Consider the following 23,372-nt stretch of genomic DNA (forward strand, 5'->3'; position numbering starts at 1 on the left):
CCACTATGGTCAGTATATATATGGTGAGAATAAGACAATTAAATCGTTTCTCGTCAAGAGACTTAAAGCATAGAAATACAGAAAGGACATCCGATTTGCGTTTTAAGGGATATAGCCAAATATATTTACTGTGATGATAAACAAATATAACATAATATTTATAGTCATCACATGAGAGAACTAGAGAAGTCCAAACATCAGAAAATATGATATCAAGGGAAAATTGTGAAAAGAGTGACGAGTCATAAAAAGATATTTATGACTTTTATTCAATTGACAAGAATTACAATGAAAATGACGAACTGAAGAAGCAAGGCAAGATAATGTGACTAATTGACGTAAGACTCGAGCAAACGGATGACCCAGACGACTATGCCAGATAGGGAGAGAAATGACGGAAGAAGAAAGTACCAGTGGTGGAGAAGGAGTGGACGCAAACCAAGAGTAGACATAGCCTTTAAGTAGACCTTGATGGAGAATAGCCCTTGTGTGAGGATTCTTCACCTAGAAAGCAAAGGAAGAGAAAATAACAATGACATCATTAGTTTTATAGAATTGGGAGATGGACAAAAGGTTCTTATTGATTGATGGAACACAAAGGGCATTGGGAAACTTCAAAGAAGAAGAGGTAGAGGGTGGTAAGAGATAACTTGTGTGAATAATGGGAAGTCCAGTGCCATCACTGACAACAACACCATCAAAACCAACATATGGAGCATGCAGAAAGAGATTAGAGAGGTCAGAAGTCACATGATGGGTGCCGCTAGAGTCAAGGATCCAACCAGATGAAGAGAGCGATGCCATAGTGTAGGCAACAACCGACGGAGGTGGCGGCCCATAAGCAACACGAGACGAGCGAGTGGGAGGCGTGGGAGTAGGAGCGAGCTGATACAAAAAATCAGGGTAGCACAGAGCAGAGTGACCTTGATGACTGCAGAACTGACAATGTCCAAGATACGGGCGTCAGACACGCTAGCCCTGCGCCGGAGAGTGTCGCTGCTGATGCGGCCGAGAGGGCCATGGACCAGTGGGATGAGCACTGACGGGTGGATGAGCCACGATAGGTGGATAAGATGATCGGAGTGAGAAGGCAACGGATTGGAAGGTGGCGTGGGTCGTGGCCGGAAGAGTGATTTGCGTATCCCTACGAGTGGCAAGATGGGCTTCATAATTAAGGAGCTTCTCATGGAGTTCCCTAAACGAGATTGCAGTGTCCCGGGCCTGAATGCATGGGTGAGTTCCTTATAGTCATCATCAAGACCATGAAGGACTTTGATGGTGAGGTATTCAATGTCAAGAGAGGCATTCATGAGTGCCAGTTCATCATACTTGGATTTGATAAACTGCATAAATTCAGCGATAGATTAAAAGCCTTTGACTGGATTGCGAAATTGTATTTTGAGTTATGTAATGTGACCACGAGAGGGCATGCCATAAGTGAGAACAAGAGGGTTCCAGACATCACAAGATGTGCGAGCAACAGTAATGAACGAAATTAAGGATGGAGAAAGAGATCTAATAATAACATTCAATATAAGTTGATCCTGGCTGATCCCGACAGAATATGCAAGATTAGGAGTCTGAGTATGTAATTTGTCTGGACAGGGGTGAGAACCATCAACAAAGCCAAGCAGATCATGACCAATGAGGAGGGTCATGAACTGTAGACGCCATGAGAGATAGTTGGAGGAAGGAAGCTTCAAGGGTGCATAAGCACCAACATTGAAAGAGATCGGGGTGGTCGCAGAGGCAGCCATAGAGCGGCCGGAAAAAAAAAAAAATTTGAGATAGAGGGTGCACGGTGACGACATGGCTAGAGTTAGGGTTTGTGGCGTAGGCCAAAGGTTCTGATACCATTAAGAGTGAGCAAAAATTCGGTAAAACCGAATTAACCAAACCAACCGAATTTAGAAATTCGGTTCGGTTAATTCAGTTTTCGTTTTTTTTTAATTTTGTTCATTTTTTGGTTAATTCAGTTTTTTTGTTTGGATTTTAAATTTTATTAATTGGTTAAACCGAATAAACTAAATAAGAATATTAATTTAATTATTTTTTATTTAAAAATATAATTAAATAAATAAAATTTTGGTTTTTTTTAGTTAAAACCAAATAAGGTTTTAAAATTTCAGTTAATTCGGCTGGAAACTGAATTAACCGATATTGTATCGGTTCGGCTTTCGTAGAGAAATTCGATCGATTCGGTTGGTTCAAAAAAAATTTGATTTGTTCGGTTTTTGGTATATTTGGTTCGGTCGGTTCGATTTTGACCGAATACTCAACCCTAGATACCATGTAAGAAGTATTGAGAGAATATATTTTTCATTAATCAAGAATAATAATACAAGTTGTATTTACATACATCGTAAAGAGATAAAGATAAAAAGGAAACATATACATAAAAATATACAAAAGATTTATGCACAATATATTCCAAGATATCCTAATAGGTAGAACATGAGGTACATATATCATGTGTAACAAGGCAACTTAATATACCAATAGGACAACTTTCTAGCTCCAAGGTTCTAGTATCACCAAATTCCAGAATTTGATTGGAAAATTAAAAGTTTGTAATATCTAAGTTAACAAGGATCAAGTATGATTGAGGAACACAAATAGCTACCTTAATTGAATTATCTGCTGATGAACTCATTAGAACAGGCTCATTGGCAAAAAAATGAAGTGAAATAATCGTTCCATCATGAGCTTCCCTAATGACAGATTGAAGTCTCCTCTTCTCCAGATTCCATATGCTTATAACGCCAGATGAACCACCAGATGCAAGAAAAGGTTGCCCATCTATCATAATAAAGAAGTATATAAGTTGCAACGACAATGCAGTCAAGCTAAGGAACTACCGAAAGTATTATCTTACTAAGTATACAATTTGTCATAATATCAAATAAGATTTCTACAAGAAAATGTGATTTCCCAATTATTTATGGCGAGCTATAAAGATCCATAATCTTTTGCTGTCACTGATCTCAAAGGAAGGAAATTTCCTTATCAAACAAACATATGCAATTATTTTTCCCCTTGTTTCCTACAAAGGCAAAGGCTTTTAGAACCCTTCCACCATTCTTGAAACCTTAAATCATGATTGCCTACTCTGTCATCTCACCAGGGTTCATTGTTATATTACAAAAAAAACAAATATCATAAATTGAAAATATTTGTAATCTATTAAAAGACAACATAACATTTGGGATAAACTAATTAAATCATCAGAGTGATTGATTGTATTTGGGTGTTAATTTTAAGGATAATAAAACTTGAGTTAAGCCTGTTTATTTTTTAAGATTGTGATCAAGTTAGATTAGGAATGATTTTTAACTGAGTCGGACTTTAGGTTTTATCTTAAGTGAGAAGACACACTAGTTTAGTTACAAATAGTAAATGCAGACAACGTTGTCAAACCAAGATCCATATCTTGAATTGGTGAATTATTGAATCGTGGATTGTATCAACTATGAATCAAAGGATTTGATAAAAATCTATAGAATATGTTAAAAAAAATAATTCTACTTTATTTAGAATAATTTTGGTATAATATAAAAATAATATAATGTTTCATTTGATAGCAAAATAATAGATGTTCATTTTGATTCATAACAACATATATAAGTTTATACCTTCTACTAGTGGAAATGTACAGATTATTATTTATTTCATTTCATTAAAAATTTAAATGAGAGGGCAATAGGAACCTTCCTTGTCAAATGTTTTTAACATAGAAAAATCAATGTCATCAAATGGAACACAATTAAGGTATGGGTATTTTTACCCTTATTGGCATTCACTGGATCAATATGAAAACATTTATTCTTCAAACTCATGGTTAGATGCCAAGTTCACATTGGCTATAGTTGACTTTGTATCTCCACTTAACAAGATTTTTCTTCTATGTTGGTAGCTTTAAAATTTAACTCTATTGACCATTAGACTTCTATTGTACAACATAAAATACTTCAATTATTTCTCAGTTTAATTTCTAGCATACTGCGTTAAATTTTTTTTTAATGAGATAGATTGACTTTTAGTTGGTTAGACTTTAACTTTTTTAATAAGTTTTCTTTTTTATTTTTATAGAGTTTATTAAACTCTCTGAACAGGATCAATCCTGCTTATCAAGAATTCTTGTTCTCATGCACAATACCACTCAAACATCATGCCTCATCCTCTACTATACAAAGTGTCATTCATGCATGCCAAAGAGACCACAAATGCCATGAAATCCTCTTTACTCAATAAAAGTTTGCATTTTTGGTTTAAATTTAGAAGGGAATGGGCAATGCTACTGGCATTCATAGTTGCAACATTAAGATTAATTGACAAGGAAAGAATGGTTGGCATAATTCAGATTGGTAGCAAAAGATATTAGATGTTGTGAAGAGCATTTAAAAAATAATAAAAAAAATAAGATTATTCAGTAAAACTAAGGAAATGTTTTCCATACTGCAAAAGAACATAATCCTCATGTAAAAATAAAATAATGCAAACAAGGCACAAAGTAAAGTTGCCCTAACAATGGGCATCATGTCATCCAACAAGGATACTTCAGCTAGAACCAAATACCTGTTCTGAATGATAAGGCCGTCACAGCACCACGCATAGAATGAGTAAAAGACACTATTTCTTCATCATAGCGCACATTGTGGACATGGATAGTTCCATCAGAGCAGCCAATGGCAACAACATCCAATGCAGGTGAGGCAACACAACAACATACAGATGAATTCCACCCTTTAAAGTCAAAAAGTTTTTTCTTTGTGTTGACATTCCATAACTGCAACTGGCCTTCTTGACTACCAATAATGATCTGATGAAGAACAGCTTTTAAACTCCCCATAATCATATTACTCTAGAAAACAAAGCTCTTTTGACTAGGAAACCATAGAATGGATAGTTAGTAGGAACCTTGTTGAGATAAGTATCTGGATGCATAATACAACTTGGGGTGAATTTGTCATCTAACAGAATATGGCCAACCGGTTCAAGGTTCAGTTCATCTCCTCTTAAGGACCATATAAACAAATTGCCTTTGATATCAACACTCAAGACATGGTCTCCAAACACAAGCAACAGATTAACTTTGTCCTGGTGTCTGCTCCATGTAGCTACCTGAAGTAAACTCAATATAAAGTTAAATATGCAGAAAAAAAAGATAGTAATCAAATCTACAAGATATAATTCAAAATTGCACATGATTGAAGAATCAATCAATCTCTCTGTGCAATACAAATACAGAAAATTGTTCAGAAATATCATAATGAAGGAACATAGGAATTTGTCGCTATGTATTTTACCAAATTAGATCTCATCCAGTTCCTCTAGACCTTTCACTAAAATACCCCTAACAGGTTGGCAAAGCCAACTGCACTCGCCTCCAGCACCCCCGCCAACCCATCCCAGGGCCAACACGGAGGAGAAAAATATCCCTAACAGGGATAGCACTAAACGGGGAGAGAGGCTTTTCCATGAGATGTGAAATGAAAAGTATTAGCCCCAGATGAGGTAGAAGAGCATATTTACAAGTACTTATAAATCTTTATGGAATTCTCTACGAATATGAAAAGCAAGTAGGTTTTGGTTTTCTGCATATGTCATTATTGCTTAATCATCACCGCCCAAAAACTTTTCAAAGAAACTCTTCCTTAGAAAATGACAATAATAGAAGCATCAAGAAATCTCTGTATGTAACAGAAGAGCATGTGTTGATGTAACTATAATCTTTATGAGATTCTCTAGAGATTTGAAAATCAAATAGGTTATGGTAAACAAATATACAAAAGCATAATTAATTATTCACTATTATACACTGAGTTCCTGCAAAAGATCATAACATACTTTCTTAACAATTCAAGCACTAATTTGAAGGGATGTACAGAATAGCAGTGTTACACACATACTATTGAACCATCATAAATGTTAATTCCTGTGTATACGAAGTTCCATTATAATACACGTTCTATGGTAAAACACAGTTTAAAATAGACTCATCTATGTGTAACAGTGCAATAAGCAAAGGAAATGATTCTTCTACAAACCTGATGAGCACGTTTAAAGATGCCAATATCATTTCCATAGGCAGCAATAGTAAAATCCTTACAAGATGCAAGAGCTCTGATCTTTTTCGGTAATTGAGGACCTACAATAATATTTTTTGGATAAATGTCATTCAGAAAAAAAAAGAAATAAATTTCTCTCTACCACGCATATGCTCAAAGAGTAACAATTGACAGGCATAATAGAAGGCACTACCATTGGTTATTTTCAGTTAAACATCATTCACTCATTTCATCATTCAGTAAATATATATATATATATATATATATATAGCGGATCGCCCTTTGCTTTGGTTAAACATCATTCACTCAGATGAAGCTTAATAGGCAGTGAAGCATTGAGGCATCGGGAAATTGTTAACACAAGACTTGTGACTACTATTTTCATTTTTGTTCCATTGCACAGTATATTTTATTATAATGTATATATATTCCCTTGTTATTATTTTACATTTTCATTTCCTTGCACTGTATTTTTTATTATAATGTAAATATATTCCCTTAGTCGACATTTTTCTCTTGGTTCCGTAAAAGATAACTACAATATGAACCCTTAACTTTCATAGGTTAAAAACAAGACAAGTAAGATCCTTTGAGGAAATGTTTTACTAGTCAATAGGCCACACTTTGATCATGATGGCTAGTCATACCAATGGCATGATCTTCATTGCATGAAAGATCCTAATTTATTCATTTGAAATATTATATGGCAGATCCAAATTTTCATTTTATGGATTGAACAGGATAATGATTTCGATAATAGAAGAATATGGATGTAAACAAATATTTTATCATACTTAGTGTTTTGTACCTGATCCTGTCCGAACCAGAAGTCAGCAGACGCTGGGCACGTGACGCTCCAAGGCTCGCTGATGTAGGTCTCCAACTAGTGTCGAGATGCTCCGGCTATCCTGCACAGGAGTCGAGCCGGGAAGGGGATTCCCAGCGACGACCCTCCGACGCTCAAGTCAGGTAAATCACGATGAACAAGGTGGCTCCAGAAGTCTCAGAGTACATACCAGACTCCCTTGTCGATGAAACCTGAGGTTCTTTATATAGAGCTGTGAAAGGTTTGGGCACGCGTACCAAGGTGCATAAGTGTCCCCTGTCCTATCCTAGGTATGCGGCTGTCAGAAAGCTTACCTGTCTTTTCCTAGGTACGCGGCTGTCAGAAAGTTTACCTGACCCATATCGCTACAGTCAAAGCATGCCCTCGATGGGACAGCAGAATCCCCTGTCACAAGATTTGGAGCATGACACACACGTGAAACCTACAGGTTGTTGGAGAAAGAAATCCTCTGGCCCTTTCCTTGCTCCAAATTTGTAGTTCGAGCGGAAAGATACCTAAACATCCGACCGGACATCCGTAGTGGTTTACTTGTGCTTTGTGGAGACTAACAAACAGGGGTGCTTTATGACTATGATCGGTCAAAAGGTCAGCTCGGTCCATGACCTTTTTAACTGAGCGTCGGAACCCCGATTTGACAGGGTGCCTCCCAACTATAAGTGCAAACCGGCCGGACCCTTCCGGGTACTCGATTCCATCGGCCGACCGGCAGTCTAGTCGGACCGGCCATCTATGGTTGTCCGTCCGGTCGGACCACACTCTCCTCTTGGTGGGCGGCCGTTCCGGTGACTTCCACTTGGCGTTGACTTTGCAAGAAAAAGGGGGGGGGCCCGCCTACCGGATCACTTGCCTTCAGTCTAGTCGAAGGAGGCGCATAGTCCGACTGACTGGACTGTGAGTCTAGCCGAACGGCTCTTCCATGCTAATCTTCTCCGCCCGGTCAGCGGCAGAGGTATCCTTGAATGAATCAATGATGGCTTTCGCCGGATCTCCTTGCGTTCTGCGCCAATCTTCGTCATCAATGTCGATCATACCTTCATTAAATGCTCCGAATGATTGACTGCCACGTGGAGCAATGCCATCAGAGTATGGAGGCGGTTGCATGATATTTTGATGTGACCGAAGCAATTCGAAATAAACGGCTAGATGTATGCATTGATTCCTGTGACCTGGATCCGACGGTGGAGGCCGCCCGGCCCTCACCCTATAAAATCTTCATTTCTTCCTCACCTTCACACGCCTCCATCACCTCTATTGTTACTTTCTGCGCTCCGGAGCTCCGACGATCTCGCTTCTGCCCTTTGACGCTATCCGGCGCCTTTCTTGCTCCCTCTTCCAGGTCCTACAGAGTTCCACATATTTTAGTCATTTCAGTTAAGAAACTTTGATTTGAGTACCCTCTTCTCATCCCAAGAACATCTTTAGACCAGTTAGGTACAGATATATGCTCGTGTACAAGTACAGGTGGTATCTAAAAAACCAGATATCGAACCCGCTATCATCGCCTACCTGTGCGCATCTTTTACCAATTCATCACCGGTCTGCGGTTCCCCGTACATCCTTTTATAGTAGACGTCTGTAACTATTTTAGCGTGCCGCTCGGCAGTTTAGTACCAAATACCTTTCGTCTGCTCTGTGGTGTTGTCGTTTTGTTCAAGATTCACAACATCCCCCTCCGACCGGAGGTCTTCTTTTACTTTTATTATCCTAAACAAGCCGAGCCGGGCACCTTTATGTTCCAAGCTCGGCCCGGTCTGGTCTTCTTCAATAAACTACCTACTTCCAATAAACATTGGAAGGACTATTATTTCTACCTCCGCATGCCCAGTCAGCCAAACTTTCCGACCCAGTGGCAAGTCAGTCTACCTCCCCCTCCCGAACTGAAGAAATTCAAGACCCGACCGGACTATCTTCACGCCGCAAATGTACTAGCCGGTCTACGACTTGACATCAACAAGCTTCTTCACGAGGGAGTGATGTACATTTTTGGGCTGAGTCCTATACGGACCCCACTTCCGACCGGCTTCGGTAAGCTGACTGGACTGTGAGTCTAGCCGAAGAAATGAAGGCGCTGGGTATTCAGCCGGTCGGTTCTCACGAAGGAGAAAGCGGCACCCAGGCTGAATCGGCCGCTCAGGCCTCTCAACAGCATGTGGACAGCGGCGCTACCCCCTCCAGGGAACCAACGGCCCCCGAGGAAGGGTCCGTTCGGGAGGAGGATCAGCCGCTGCAAAAGAGACGCCGAGTGGAGACCCCGCTACGCTCGGCAACCTCCGCGGTCCAACCCTCTGACCGGGCCGCCACGACTGCGAAAGGGAAAGCGCCGGTGCCCGAGACCATTTCATCTGACCGGACGCCTTCTGACTGGGACGAGCTGACCGCTCCGGTCGAGGCTATTCCGGTTGAAGCCACTCCGGTCGACACTCTCCCCCCCGCTCGCCGTTCAGTCCAACGTTCGACCATCCATTCGCGGTCTTCTGCGCCAGCTTCTGATCCCGGTCGATGCCGTCGTCTCGATCTCTTCTTCATCTTCCGATCAAGAGTCGCGGTGTTCCGACGGACGTGCCCGAGCACACCGTTACTTTGAAAGGGCCCTCGCCGAGATGTGGCCGACGCCTCAGAAGATCGATCCCTCTCGAACTTAGCCAATGACCACGCAAGCTGCCACGGGTAAGTTCTTCGCTTTTTGTTTTTGTTTTAAATATTCCGCCGGCTCCTAACAATGCGCCTTCTCGCTTTAGAGGTGGGTGGAAGAGATAGCTTCAACCGTCTGCTATGACGAGGAGATAAGGCAATCAAGCAGTGGTCCGAAGGCTCCAAGGACCTTCCTACTCTGCAAAAGAGTCAAGAAAACTCAAACTCGCTGGCACGAGCGTAAGAAAACAGTGATCGGTGCCCACGCCTAGCCGAGTCCGAGCGACAGGTCAAGTCGCTCGCAAGATAAACTCGCCACCACTCGGAAGAACACGGCCATCTCCGATCCGGAGAAGAAAACGTGGAGGCGCCTGGAGTTTAAGATAAAGGAGCCGACGGAGCGGCTGGACCGGAGAAGGCAGCCGCCTACCGACGCGAGAAGATTGAGCGTCTGAATGAGGCCCCGACAAGCTCCCTGTGCAACCTTGAAGGAATACCAGGACGCCGAGCCGAGCCGAGTCGCCGCTCTCCGACAAAGTTACATCCGATCGCCCGAGTTCTCGGAAAAATTTGCGAGCGGATGTACTCGGCTTTCGACCTGGCAATTACGGCCACTATGACCTATCTGAAGTCGAAGGGCCTTCTTCCGGAGTCCACCAATATTCCGGCCGGCGATCAAGTGGAGCTCCTGAGCAACAGTGCGAGGGACCTCTACGACTACATCGAGTCGCTCGGCTGAACATGAACCTTTTTGTACTTAGGCCACTCGACCTAAGGTTCTAATTTTAATGAAATGCTTTCCTTTCGTGTACTCTATCTTTTTGCACTGTTCCCTGGCTAACACTTGTACGGTCCGCTCGTCTTCTATCACATCATACCTTGGGCATTCGAGGTGCATTCTTCCAGAATGAAGTGTTTTCCCCAGCTCTCCCGTCCGGCCGAATATCACTCTGGGCTGCTGGCCAGAATCGCTCGCTATAAGCCGATCCGAACCTTTTATACCTCGAGTCCGATCGGAAAATAGCTTCGGTCTGACAATCGGCAGGGAATACGAATGATCGCAGTGTCGACGATATTCCGTTCGGATTATTTATAGACGCCGGCTCGTCTCTTGATCTTTAACGACGGTGCTCGTCGGTCTTCCGCTCGGAGGGTTTATAGACGCCGGCTCGTCTCTTGATCTTTAACGACGGTGCTCGTCGGTCTTCCGCTCGGAGGGTTTATAGACGCCGGCTCGTCTCTTGATCTTTAACGACGGTGCTCGTCGGTCTTCTGCTCGGAGGGTTTATAGACGCCGGCTCGTCTCTTGATCTTTAACGACGGTGCTCGTCGGCGCGGATATTTATAGCCAGACGGCGCGGCTCTACGGTTTAACGTCTGGGCTAGACGGCCGTCAAGGCTAATTTTGACACTTCCGTTCGGAGTTGCACTTCGCCTTTCCCCCAGCTTGGATAATGCCCTCCTGGCCGCACGGCTCAGGATCTACTTCATCGAGTATTTTGGCTCGGATAATATACCTCCGTCTGAAGGGCACGGGGCCTTCGATCTTCGAGCGTTTGGCTCGACCCATTTACTTCCGGCCGAACGGCACGGGTTATTTGCTTACAAATCTTAACCACATAAACCTCCCGACCGATCGGCTCGGGGGTCTTCGCGCTACGATGATAATGCCTTATATTCGCTCCTTTGACTTTTCATCTCTGCATTTCAAGTATTTAGTCTGAAAATGAAATACACAGGGTGATTTATAGTGATACACCTTTCACCCCGCCCGGTAAGGCTGGTTCCACGGCCTATCTAGCGGCCGTCCGTCCTCATCCTCCAGATAATACGCCCGAGCGAGCTTTCGATGATTTTGAAAGGGCTCGCCACGGCGCGAGCTTGACGTCGCCGACCGGCTCGACTTTCTTCCGCACAAGATCGCCGACTTGGAACGATCCGGGAATTACGCTACGGTTGTAGTTTTGCTTCATCCACGACGGACGCCATCACCGAACGGACGCCTTGCCTCTCCTCTCTACCAAGTCCACTCCATGTTTCTTCGTTCGGTGTTGTCATCACCATAGTTACGGATCTGGTGACTCCGACTTCGACCGGTATGACGCCTCACCGCCATATACCAAATGGAACGGTGTGACTCCGGTCCCTTCTTTGGTGTCGTTCGGATAGCCCACAAGACGCTCGGCACCTCGTCCGGCCAACTCCTCCCAAATGGTCGAGCCGAGTGCGCAGATTCACGGTTGGCGACTTCACTTGACCGTTGCTCTTAGGATAGGCCACGGACGTGAAATGTTGCTCAATGCCGTAGCTTTGCACCAATCCTCCAACATCTTCCCCGAATCGCCGCCATTGTTTGGACACCAATCGGCGAGGACGCCGAACCGACAAACGATGTCGCCGGATGAATTTTTAACCATTTGCTCGATGATCTTTGCCAGCGGCTCTCCACCCACTGGAGAAATAATCTACCGCCACTAGTAAAAATTTCTCTGCCCGGTCGCATCGGAAATGGACCCACAATATCCATTCCCCATCGATCGAGCGGACATGAGATGGTTGATGCCTTCATCTCTCTCACGGCCGGTGGGAGAAGTTGTGATACTCCGTACGAAGGCGTAGAATCTTGTCCGGCATCCGCTTGAAGTTGGCAAAGTATCCGGCCAAGAGGATCTTCTTGGCTAACGAGCGTCCGCCCGGATGATCCCTGATGTACTTCACGGAGGATGTAAGATGAGTCCTCCGCTTACACATTTCAGCAGAGGACGCGAGAAAGCTTTCTTGTAAAGCTGATGAGTGTAAACCGACCGGCTCTTCTTCCGAGGAGCTGCATATTCATCGGATGGTGTGGTGCCGAACGGAGGAATTCTATAATAGGTGTCCTCGCTCGGAAACGCGAGGCCTTGCATCCGGTCGACATGCGCCACCATCATCGTTTTTTCAATTGCTGAATGGCGATCGGCGTTATTGAGCTCGTGAGTTTGGCCAACTCATCGGCTGCTTGGTTCTCCGCTCGGAATCTTCCGAATAAGCACCTCTCGGAAAGTAGCTTTGAGTTTCTCAAAGGCCTCGGAGTAAGCGAACAGAGTTGATTTCAAAGGTGCCGGAAAGTTCGGCCAACCGTGAATCGAATGGAGAGTTACCCACCGCCCCACATCGTGCCGCTGTAATCCGGCTATAAGGGCCTCATACTGCCTCGTTGTTGGTGGCCTTGTAGTCCGGTAGGACGGATAGGTGCATCTTTCTTCTTGCGGTGAGATAAGTAATATCCAATCCCGCCCGAGCCGAGTGGAAGACCCATCCATATATCCTCCACAGAGCTTCGGGCTCGACCTCGGTCACAAAATCAGCCAAGGATGGGCTTTAATCGCCGAGCGGGGCTGATCTTGGATGTCAAACTCGCTTAATTCTGTCGGCCGTCCGGACGCTTCGGGTTCAATAGGACTCTTCCGAGTGGACTGTCGTCCGGACAATGATTGTGGGCCAAGAAATACGGTCGAAGGCGCCAGAGCGAAGGCCAACTTCTCGAGCCCGTGTAGCGAGCATGACTTCGAAAATACAGGCTGCTCTTCGCCGCTCGCCCTCACAAGTGCTGAGCCTACAGCATGTTCAGTTGACGACAAATACATATACAGTGACTCACCTCCGATCGGCTTGGCCATCAGGCAGGGAATTCAGATATGTTTTCAACTCTTCAATGCTCGGTCACACTCTTCGTTCCACTGGAACTTAGTAGCTCTGCGTAGGATCTTGAAGAATGGCAGGCTCGGTCGGCATTTGGAGATGAATCTAGACAAGCGGTTATCCGACCGGTCAACCGTTGCACTTCCCTTGTGTTTTGGGAGGAAGCATGTCTTGCAAAGCTTTCACCTTGTTGGGATTTGCTTGATCCCCGCTCGGTCACTATATACCCCAAGCGCCCTCCTTTAGCTCCGAGCAGGCATTTCGGGATTTAGCTTGACTCCATATTTGCGCATTGTTCGGAAGGTTTCTTCCATATCCTTGAAAAGATCGGCCGACGGATTTGATAAGAATGTCGTCCACGTAAACTTCCGAGTTCCGCCTGATCCGCCTGAATACCTTGTTCATCAACCGATAGGTGGCCGGCGATTCTTCAACCGAGCGGCATCACATCAGTAGCAATACGCGTCGGACGTTACTGAGCTCACCTTTTCTTGATCTTCGCGGGCGAGCGGTACTTGGTAGTAGTCGAGCATGCAAATTAACTCACAACCGGCCGTAGAGTCCACCATGATCTATCCGGGCAGAGGATAAAAATCTTTGGGACATGCTTTGTTTAAGTCCCGAAAATCAATGCAAACCGCCACTTGCCGCCGGCTGAGACCAATACCACGTTGGCTACTGAACCACCTCAGATGTGGCGGCCTCCAGTTTCTACTTCCGCCGGATTATGGCACGCCGCTAAAATCTCTTTTTTTTCTGCTTCACTGGCCGAGCGTCATGTTGCTAGGCTGGCGAAATTCGCAACTCGTGTGTCGACCAAACAAAGACATCGTGATTTCTTTGGAGGCGTTGGAATCGCTTCTTTCTGCTTTTCCTCTAGATCGAGGCGATGAAAGTGGTGGCCTCCGATCGGGTTGGATGGATCTGAACTTCCTCCTTTTGTCATAAATTAAAGCGGGAGGTTTCTCGGTTATGGCGTGTACCTCGATTCGGGGGACCTTCCGAGCGGAATAAGCTTCGCTCGGATCATCTTTATATAGCAACGCCGAGTCGCTAGTTGATCTCCCGCACTTCTCCAACTTTGTCCTCCACGGGAAATTTATCTTACGGTGGAAGGTTGAGACAACCGCTCGGAATTCGCCGATCGTCCCAAAATGACGTTGTAGGATGAGGAGAGTCAACCACCACAAGTTTGTTGTCCCGGTCCTCCGAGCGGCTCTTCTCCCGAGGTGGCCAACCGGATTGTCCGACCATGAACTTCATCGCCGTAAACCCGTAGAGCGGGTCGCTATCAGCTCGGCTCGATCTGCAATGATCGAACGCCTTCTGAATAGTATGTCGACCGAGCTCCCCGTGTCAACAAATACGCGATGAATGGTGTAATTTGCTATTACCGCTTTAATGAACAGAGGTCGTCGGGCACTTCTACTCCTTCCAAGTCTCCGGGCCCGAAAGTGATTTCCGTCCACTTGCCCGCTCTTGGCTACTGATCAGTATGGATCTGCGCCGAACGCCGCCTTTCTTGCTTTGGCTGAGTCTCCTCCGGCCCACCAGAATAACGCTGATTTCGCCGGAAGTATTGCTCTGTTTTCTTCCTCCCGAGTGGATGGTCGGGACCGTTCCTCGACGTCCGGCGACTCTCCGTCTTGGGATCTGCCGATCGGACGTCCGTGACGCCGCCTCTACGCGGGTCCGGCCGGCTTCGGGTCCTTTCCTCGTCTTTGAGGGGAGGAGACCGTCGTTCGGCTCTCCGGAACAGGATTGGACACAAAGGGAAGGCTTCGGCAATCCCTCGTGTTGTGCGTATCCGTTTGGTGGAATTTGCAGAACATTGGGGTCCACCTCTTCTTTGGCTTGGGCCGAGCGGCACCCACTTCTTGCACGTGCGATCCGGTGTGGGGAGATCGAATCGCTTGACCCTTGGTCCTCTAGGTGGTTTTGAGCGGAGTGTTGCTTCCGCTCGGAGTGCACGCCTTGGAGCTTCTTTTTCCGAGTAGCTCGCGCTTCTTCCACGCTTATGTATTCATTGGCCCGATGTAGCATGTGATCATAGTCTCGGGCGGCTTTCGGATGAGCACCGAAGAAGTCCCCATCAACAAGGCCTTGTGTGAAGGCGTTCATCATCGTTTCCGGTGTGGCCGTTGGGATGTCCATCGCCACTTGGTTGAATCATCGGATGTAAGCTCGGCGATTCTTTTTTCTTGCTTGATGGCGAACAAGCTAACGCTTGTTTTCCGATAACGCCGATTGCCGGCGAAGTGGTGGAGGAAGGCCGTTCGGAAGTCCTGAAGCTTGTGATGGATCCGTCCGGCACTACGGAACCACCGCTGAGCCGATCCCGAGAGCGTGGTAAGGAAGACTCGGCATTTCACTCCATCGATGTATTGGTGGAGCGTGAGGTATTATCAAACTTACCCAAATGATCATCCGGTCCGTTGTTCCATTATACTCGCCGATCGTAGGGGCACGTAGTGCTTGGGCAGAGAATGGCTTCGAAAATTGGCGGTTGGTCCGCTCGGGAGATGAGTCCGGGGAGCTTTCCCTTCCTGCATCCCGCCTGGCATTTCATCCGAGGAAGATCCTACATCTCTTGGGCTGGCGTGGCTCGGGTGCGAAATAAGGCCGGTGGAATGCGACGGTGGTGGAGGTGCTTCCGCCGCCCCGACGCGGACGTTGTTGTTGCTCCGCGCTCGGCGGATGCTTTTCTTTGCTCCACGAGTTTGGCCCTTATCTCGACAGCGCCGAGTTCCTCCTCGAAGCGCCACGTGTCCGCCGCCCACCGCCCATTGTCTCTCGCCGGATGCGCAGGAGCGTTCCCACGCACGCGATTTGATCTGTCCGAACCAAGTCTGGCACGTGACGCCCAAGGCTCGATGTAGGTCTCCAACTAGTGTCGAGATGCTCCGGCTATCCTGCACAGAAGTCGAGCCGGGAAGGGGATTCCCCGACGCTCAAGTCAGGTAAATCACGATGAACAAGGTGGCTCCGAAGTCTCGAGTACATACCAGACTCCCTTGTCGATGAAACCCGAGGTTCTTTATATAGAGTGTGAAAGGTTTGGGCACGCGTACCAAGGTGCATAAGTGTCCCCGGTCCTATCCTAGGTATGCGGCTGTCAGAAAGCTTACCTGACCCATATCGCTACAGTCAAAGCATGCCCTCGATGGGACAGCAGAATCCCCTGTCACAAGATTTGGAGCATGACACACACGTGAAACCTACAGGTTGTTGGAGAAAGAAATCCTCTGGCCCTTTCCTTGCTCCAAATTTGTAGTTCGAGCGGAAAGATACCTAAACATCCGACCGGACATCCGTAGTGGTTTACTTGTGCTTTGTGGAGACTAACAAACAGGGGTGCTTTATGACTATGATCGGTCAAAAGGTCAGCTCGGTCCATGACCTTTTTAACTGAGCGTCGGAACCCCGATTTGACAGGGTGCCTCCCAACTATAAGTGCAAACCGGCCGGACCCTTCCGGGTACTCGATTCCATCGGCCGACCGGCAGTCTAGTCGGACCGGCCATCTATGGTTGTCCGTCCGGTCGGACCACACTCTCCTCTTGGTGGGCGGCCGTTCCGGTGACTTCCACTTGGCGTTGACTTTGCAAGAAAAAAGGGGGGGGGGGCCCGCTCTTACTACCGGATCAGTACCTTTTAACAATTACAACTCTAAATAATTTAATATTTACGGCATACGCATCCACATGTCACATATGCAATATGCAATGGCTTGATCGCATACCTCTATAGACTGTGCAAACAATTGGTGAGAAAATGATATTAAGAAACTTTCAAACTAAACCCTAGGCACAAAAATGTGTATGCTATGCATTGAAAGAATCCCCCATGTCATGAATAATGTACCGAAAAGGTTCAACTGAGATGATTAGGAAGACAATTCAAGTGAAGTCTTACCTCCAAGAAACAAGGTCAATTTCGCGCACTGGAAAAGAAAACAACAAAAAATGAGTAAAAGAATGAAAACTAATAAATATTTGAGAGTATAGTCAGGAAGACAACTTTAGTTGAGCTATAAACCATAAAAAATTTCATCATGGGCGCATTGCAGATTATACATTACATTGTAACAATAGCATTTGGAAATTGAACAACAATAGACTCGAAAAGCATCCAAAGTTCACATGGATCATGTATAATCTAATTTGAATCACCAAAAGACAGAAGAAAAAAAATGTTACCTTGTGCACATTACTATTTTAGATTACATTGTGCAATGAAAAATAATTAGTTGATAAGCATCTGCAAACAATACAGACTGCAAATAGACTTAAAATTGCAAGGCAATTCTCATTAAAAAAACAAAGAACTGCAGATAGAGCTAAATTTGAAAATTTTGTCAATAAAAAATATAAGAAACTCGAACAGAAACTAAATAGCAAGTGGTTTTTCTTCAGAAAGTATTCAATAGCATTCCAGATCCAACAGGTCTACTCCCAGGCCCTGACATGGGTAACCTTTTTATAGTTTCTTTGTGACACTTACATAGTTAACTTTCCAAAGTGGTTAATAATAAAAACACTAACCTTCCAATTTCGATCTCAATCAAAATAAACAGCCATAGCACCAATACAAGGCATCTTTCCCGTCAATATCAGCACTCAACTTTTTTTTTGTGGAAAAATAATACACAACGATTCTCCGATGAGACTCTACCGACCATGGTCGTTTAGAAACAGTACGTCTTGAGTTCAAAGCACGCAAATTATTTGGTTTGTACAATATGCGGTAGCATTAGAGAAAAGAACGTCATTTGCCTATGGAAGATTTTAAGTTTTCGCGAATAAAAATATGCCGAAGGAATTTTTTTCAGGTATTAATTCAGGAGAATGTTAGATCGAGTGAGAGAGATGAATAGAACATACGTTGTAGGTGCGCCACGCCTTCCCAACGCTGACTGTGACGAAAGTCTCCGTCCCCAGTCTCTGAACCGAGAAGGGTACGTTGGTGGTTATGTATCCGATCGCTCGATAGGGCTCGAATATCCCCATTGCTATCCGCTCGCCCTTGGTTGATGGTTCGCAGTGCAAGCAGTTCGACGGAAGGAAGCAAGGAAGCTGAGTATCGAAGCGAGTAAAGTTGCTGTTCGCCGGCAAAAGCTTCTTGTGGAGCCGCGTAGGCGGTGGCGGCGTCGGCGGCGGCAGGGATGAGAGTTTTGGTAGAAGGGTTTTGATAATTAAAAAATTAAAATTTATAAAAATATGTTAAAATTTAAAAATCCCTAAATATGAAAATTCCTTTGTAAAATATTCTTAAAAAGTTTATAGACCTTTATAATTTAAAAACGAAACTAATGTATAGTTTCAAGTAATTTAAAATAATAAATGTATAATAAATGTTTTTTTAAAAAAACCTAATTCTTTGAAATATTATAAAAGAAATTTTATAAATCCCGATTAATCTCAGTTAGTCCTTGATAATTTCAATTAGTCTGATTATTTTTGGATGATCAAGTCTCATAAAAGTTTTCTATCGACACCATGACTAATTTAAAATTCAACATCTTTTAATTATATCCTTCATTTTAAGAAAACAAAAATTCTAAAGTGACAACCTAAATATAACGGCACCATAGCTCTTAAAAAACTTTGAGTACACCGATAATATATATTATCGATTTAATTTATAAACATTATCTAATATGCGAAATGAACATATACTACTTATATAGTTATAATTTGTATTTTGACTCTGATGGAATACACTCATATATCTATTTTTTAAAATCATAAAAACTATATATTTTTAAATTTCTGAAAAATTTACGTTGTTTTTGTCACTCGTATAAATCTCATTCTATGCGAACGCAGCCATCGTGCACGTCTGAGTCCCGCCAAATTCCTCCACTGGACTGCTTGTTTACAACAAATTCCCATAAGGCATAATCCACCTGTGCGGTCGACACCTGTTCCCTCCCCCCATCGCCCTCCACGTGTTCCTTCTCCCCCTTCTCCCCCTTGTCCCACACCAACCTCACCTCATCTCATCAGCTCACAAAGACACCGTCCCCCTTCTATAAATCCTCACTCATCCTTCTCCAACCTCTCTGCCTCTCCCTCCCTGCTCCAATCCACCAACCAATCAGCTCCAGCCATGGCGGGTTACGTGGACCCCCTCGTGGTGGGCAGAGTGATCGGCGACGTGGTCGACCTCTTCGTCCCTGCCTTGACCATGACCGTCCGTTTCGGGTCCAAGCACGTCAACAACGGCTGCGACGTCAAGCCCTCCCTCGCCGTCGACCCGCCCTCAGTCCAGATCGCCGGCCGCCCTTACGACCTCTTCACTCTGGTCGACCTCCCATTAATTTTTTTTTGTTCTGCTTCCGTAATTCTCCATAATCATCGAGTCAAACGGAGTTCATTAATTTTTATTTTATTCCTTTTCCTGTCTGCGTAGGTGATGACTGATCCCGACGCACCCAGTCCAAGCGACCCCACGATGAGAGAATGGCTCCATTGGTATAGTTTTAATTAACTGTCGTCTCGAAGATTTTGACTTGTTGTCATACGATCTTTGCTGATCGATCGGTCAATTACTCAGGCTGGTGGTCAACATCCCCGGCGGGACTGATCTTTCTCAAGGTAATTAGCTGTTTTATTTCGCCGTCAACGTCGTCGCTGATCACAACTGGCACGCGACACTTGTCGCGCCACGATTCTTGCACGTGGATCTCGTGGCGCGACACCTGTCGAGAAGTGCATGTTGCTGGTAGTGTTGAATTGACGTGGGTGCCGTGGTGTGATTAATTGGCAGGGGAGGAGGTTGTGGGGTACATGGGGCCGCGGCCGCCGGTGGGGATCCACAGGTACGCGCTGGTTCTGTTCCAGCAGAAGAGCAGGCTGCAGGGGGTGGCGCCGCCGCCGGCGAGGGCCAACTTCAGCACGCGGGCCTTCGCGGCGCACTGCGAGCTCGGCCTCCCGGTCGCCACCGTCTACTTCAACGCCCAGAAGGAGCCGGCCAACAGACGCCGCTGAGGTTGAGGATCGATCGATCGATCGATCGGCAGTGCATACGTTGCGTGTGGTCTATATATGAATGCATGCACCTTCAGATCGATCGATCGATCTCTCTCTTCCTTTTTCATCTATCTTTTAGATGCGTACGTTCCTTTTCTGAATAAATTAGTGTTAACGTTTGTGAATGGAGTAATAGGAAGGATCTGTAGGTGTGTTTGTGATGAACTTGGTTGAGTCTATGGTGAAATATTACAATCTTGTGTCTCTGCACTTGTTTTTCATTTTTATATATTTTTTATAATAGATATTGTTACATGAGATTAACTTCATTAATGTTGGTATGGTAGTCGATATTTTTCTCCACGACAAAAAAATAATTAATATAGTTTAAGTAGCTTAATTAATATCGACTAGTTAGGTATAGCATTACTTAAATTTTTAATTAAGTCAGTTCATAAAACAAAAGATAAAAATTAAATTAGTTTGTCAAACAAAGCTTCTAATGACAAGGTCTTTCACCATTCGGCCACTTGGATAGCGTGTATAATGGTAATCATCTCGTCAGCATCATTACTAGTTAATTATCTTTCTCCAACATGATCAGTATAACTAATTAAGGACCCATGGCCGTGGAGAATCGGACAATGTCTCTTTCTTATATATATATTCTTCAATATTGCATCGTATGAAAAACGAATAAATCCTTTTAAAAAAACTTTGATAAATTCACTGCGATGAAAGAAAAAGGAATCGAGATCGACCACGACAAACACTAAAAAAACGATAATTATATGGATTTAATGCATTTAATTTAAAGCCTCAGTGGATATTGCAACTGGTAATCCTCAGTCTACCGAAACTGTGCATAAACAATGCAAAGCTACGCCGCCTAATGAAAAGGTGTTTTTACCTAATCAAACTACTTTAACCTTTTTTTAATATCTCCTAGATTTTTCCTGTTGTGCTAGACAAACACAAGGGACAGTTTTTTATTCTAGAAGTGATTGAGGGGTGTGAAAAAGGCCATTCGCAAGATGCTTTTGTTTTTTAATTTGATCATTTCAACCTTTAATCATAAAAGGTTTTGAAACTTTTATTTATTTATTTTATTAAATTAGGTGTCTAGATTTCAGACGACTAATCTTATCCCTCTTGATTTATTTAACATACAAATCTAGAACATAAATTATGCACACTCATAAATTTACCTCGGAGATATATATTCATTTTATTCGAGATTTTAATGTTGATCCTCTTATGTTTCATTTGAGTATTTTACTACTGCATCACTTCAATTTGATTGGAGTAATTTCATCGACTGATTGATCTTATTACACGAAATTTTCATCTCTATTATTCATTTTCTGACTAAATTGCATCTTGGTTGCACACGCGTGTGTAATATAAATCACATTGACCCTTTATAATGAAATTATATTAATTAAAGTATTTTAACATTAAAATACTAAAGTAGAGTGGGTAAAGTATCTGATTTTTGAAAATCTAAATTATTTAGGTCTTTGAAAATCCGAATTGTTTGGATTTTCGAGTGTCACCCTTACGGCTTCTCTATGAAAAAAATTAATTTAATTTAATATTATATTTATTTTAGTAAAAAAAACTAAGAAGAGTATATTTTTTAACATTGTCGGCCTAAAATATTTATAGAAGCTTATTGAATCATAATGTTGTCAATTTTAAGATGTGGGACTAAAGATAACTATATTTTTTTATATGAAACAACCAGAGAAAATTAATGATGAAAAAAATTCATAATAATATGTCGCAGCTGAGTCTCGAACTCTAGATCATTGATTGTTTCGCTTGTGAAATTACTAATAAACCTTGGAATTATTTTTAGTGTGAATAGAAAAAAGGATATTAACATAAATTCATTTTAGGCTTCACCAAAATTAGTTAATAAAGGGGGAAGATTTTTAATAAAATAGTAAGATTATATTTAAAAAGGACAGTGGAGAAAATTTCCTAAATAATCCATTTAGAAGATGTTGTTTTCGAGAATATAATTTAGATTATATGTAACAATATAAAAATATTATATTTCAAAGTTATTCCAAGATTAGGTATTGTTCTTTGTTTGTCCTTTAGGTCACTTTGTCATATTCTATACCATTCAACGTAATTTGCAAATCAACTATCCTTGTCAAAACTCTAATATTATGCACGATTAAAGTGCTAAAGATGTCTCAATGGCTGCTAAGGTGAAAAGCTACACGGATATCTAATCTTTTTTTATTGGAACATCGGTTTCATTATTATTTAAGAGATCTATTTTTCCCACCTTCTGACATTTTTCTCTCTCCGATTTCACTTTAAAATGTACTCTTATACCCTTTTATCAATTTTATTTTTTTATTAGTTAGCATTAAAAAAAAGCAAAAGATTATTTTTTTTTATATTTTTTACTATATATTTGTATTTTTTAATAGTATATTATATATATGAAATTAATAAAAATAATAGAAAATTTAAAACTAAATAAAAAAAACAAAATTGATTAAAACTAATATATATATATATATATATATATTTGATAAAAAAATCATAAACAATTTGTTTTAAAAAATTAAATAAAAAAAAGAGAGGTATAAAGACCATTTGAAAGGAAGGATAGTAGGGGAGAATAATTAGAGTCGGATTCTCTGTCCTTAATTTTTTCTGTTCCCGTGTCCCACTCGTCGCCTCTAGCCCACCACCAGCGTCCTTCGGTTGTCGCTCCAATCATAACTATATCTTAGAGGAAAGGTGAACCCAGAGGGGTTACCACCGGCGCGATCGACGCTGGAATCGGGTCGAATCTGAACAGGGACTCATATCGACGACGGAGGAAAATCTGCTCAGATCCGACCGGATTTCAGCGTCGATCGTGCCGATGATGACCTCCTGCGTTCACCTTCCCCCTAGGATACAGTTTTGATCAGGATGACTGTCGAAGGCCGCTGGCAGTGAGCTGGAGCGATGAGTAAGATAAGGGATAGGTGATATTAGGGACAGTGAATTCGATTTCTTATAAATTTTTTATTTTTTTAATAGTAGATTTTAGGAGTTATTATTTATAAAAAATTTAAAAGTGTAAAGATTATAGATCAAAATAAAAAAGATAAAAGATAAAAAAATAAAAAAATTGATTAAAAAAATAAAACTAAAGAA

General features: G+C 43.1%; 2 protein-coding genes across 6 annotated transcripts in view; one reads left to right on the plus strand and one right to left on the minus strand.

The window, feature by feature from the left end:
* Positions 1–18,419, minus strand: part of LOC122022729 (WD repeat-containing protein 36-like) — a 35,964-nt gene extending 17,545 nt beyond the window's left edge. For 3 of the 5 annotated variants that reach the window (XM_042580806.1, XM_042580805.1, XM_042580804.1), the window contains exons 1-6: positions 18,111–18,418; positions 17,143–17,170; positions 6,048–6,148; positions 4,918–5,121; positions 4,576–4,819; positions 2,624–2,799 (exon numbers count right to left, since the gene is read on the minus strand). In XM_042580806.1, coding sequence (XP_042436740.1) covers positions 2,624–2,799; positions 4,576–4,819; positions 4,918–5,121; positions 6,048–6,148; positions 17,143–17,170; positions 18,111–18,236 — 879 coding nt within the window. In that variant the 5' untranslated portion in view covers positions 18,237–18,418. Of the gene's footprint in view, positions 1–2,623; positions 2,800–4,575; positions 4,820–4,917; positions 5,122–6,047; positions 6,149–6,876; positions 6,938–17,142; positions 17,171–18,110 lie in introns of those variants that run through there. The other 2 variants (XM_042580807.1, XM_042580809.1) reach the window with 2 other exon arrangements.
* An 863-nt stretch (positions 18,420–19,282) lies between these two features.
* LOC122024020 (protein MOTHER of FT and TFL1 homolog 1-like) lies at positions 19,283–20,465 on the plus strand. Its single transcript, XM_042582516.1, has 4 exons — positions 19,283–19,533; positions 19,642–19,703; positions 19,786–19,826; positions 19,999–20,465. Exons 1-4 carry the CDS (start codon positions 19,339–19,341, stop codon positions 20,217–20,219), a joined length of 519 nt encoding a protein of 172 aa, XP_042438450.1. The 5' UTR covers positions 19,283–19,338; the 3' UTR covers positions 20,220–20,465.
* The last annotated feature ends 2,907 nt before the right edge of the window (positions 20,466–23,372 follow it).

Source organism: Zingiber officinale, chromosome 9B (assembly GCF_018446385.1).
Source record: "Zingiber officinale cultivar Zhangliang chromosome 9B, Zo_v1.1, whole genome shotgun sequence".
Lineage (NCBI taxonomy): Eukaryota > Viridiplantae > Streptophyta > Magnoliopsida > Zingiberales > Zingiberaceae > Zingiber > Zingiber officinale.

What these genes read in the sequence shown, in the direction of transcription:
- LOC122024020 (XM_042582516.1), top strand. Translation starts at nt 19,339, where the DNA reads ATGGCGGGTTACGTGGACCCCCTCGTGGTGGGCAGAGTGATCGGCGAC. An exon ending in CTTACGACCTCTTCACTCTG is followed by an intron (nt 19,534 to 19,641) that starts GTCGACCTCCCA and finishes CTGTCTGCGTAG; the next exon opens with GTGATGACTGATCCCGACGC. An exon ending in CGGGACTGATCTTTCTCAAG is followed by an intron (nt 19,827 to 19,998) that starts GTAATTAGCTGT and finishes ATTAATTGGCAG; the next exon opens with GGGAGGAGGTTGTGGGGTAC.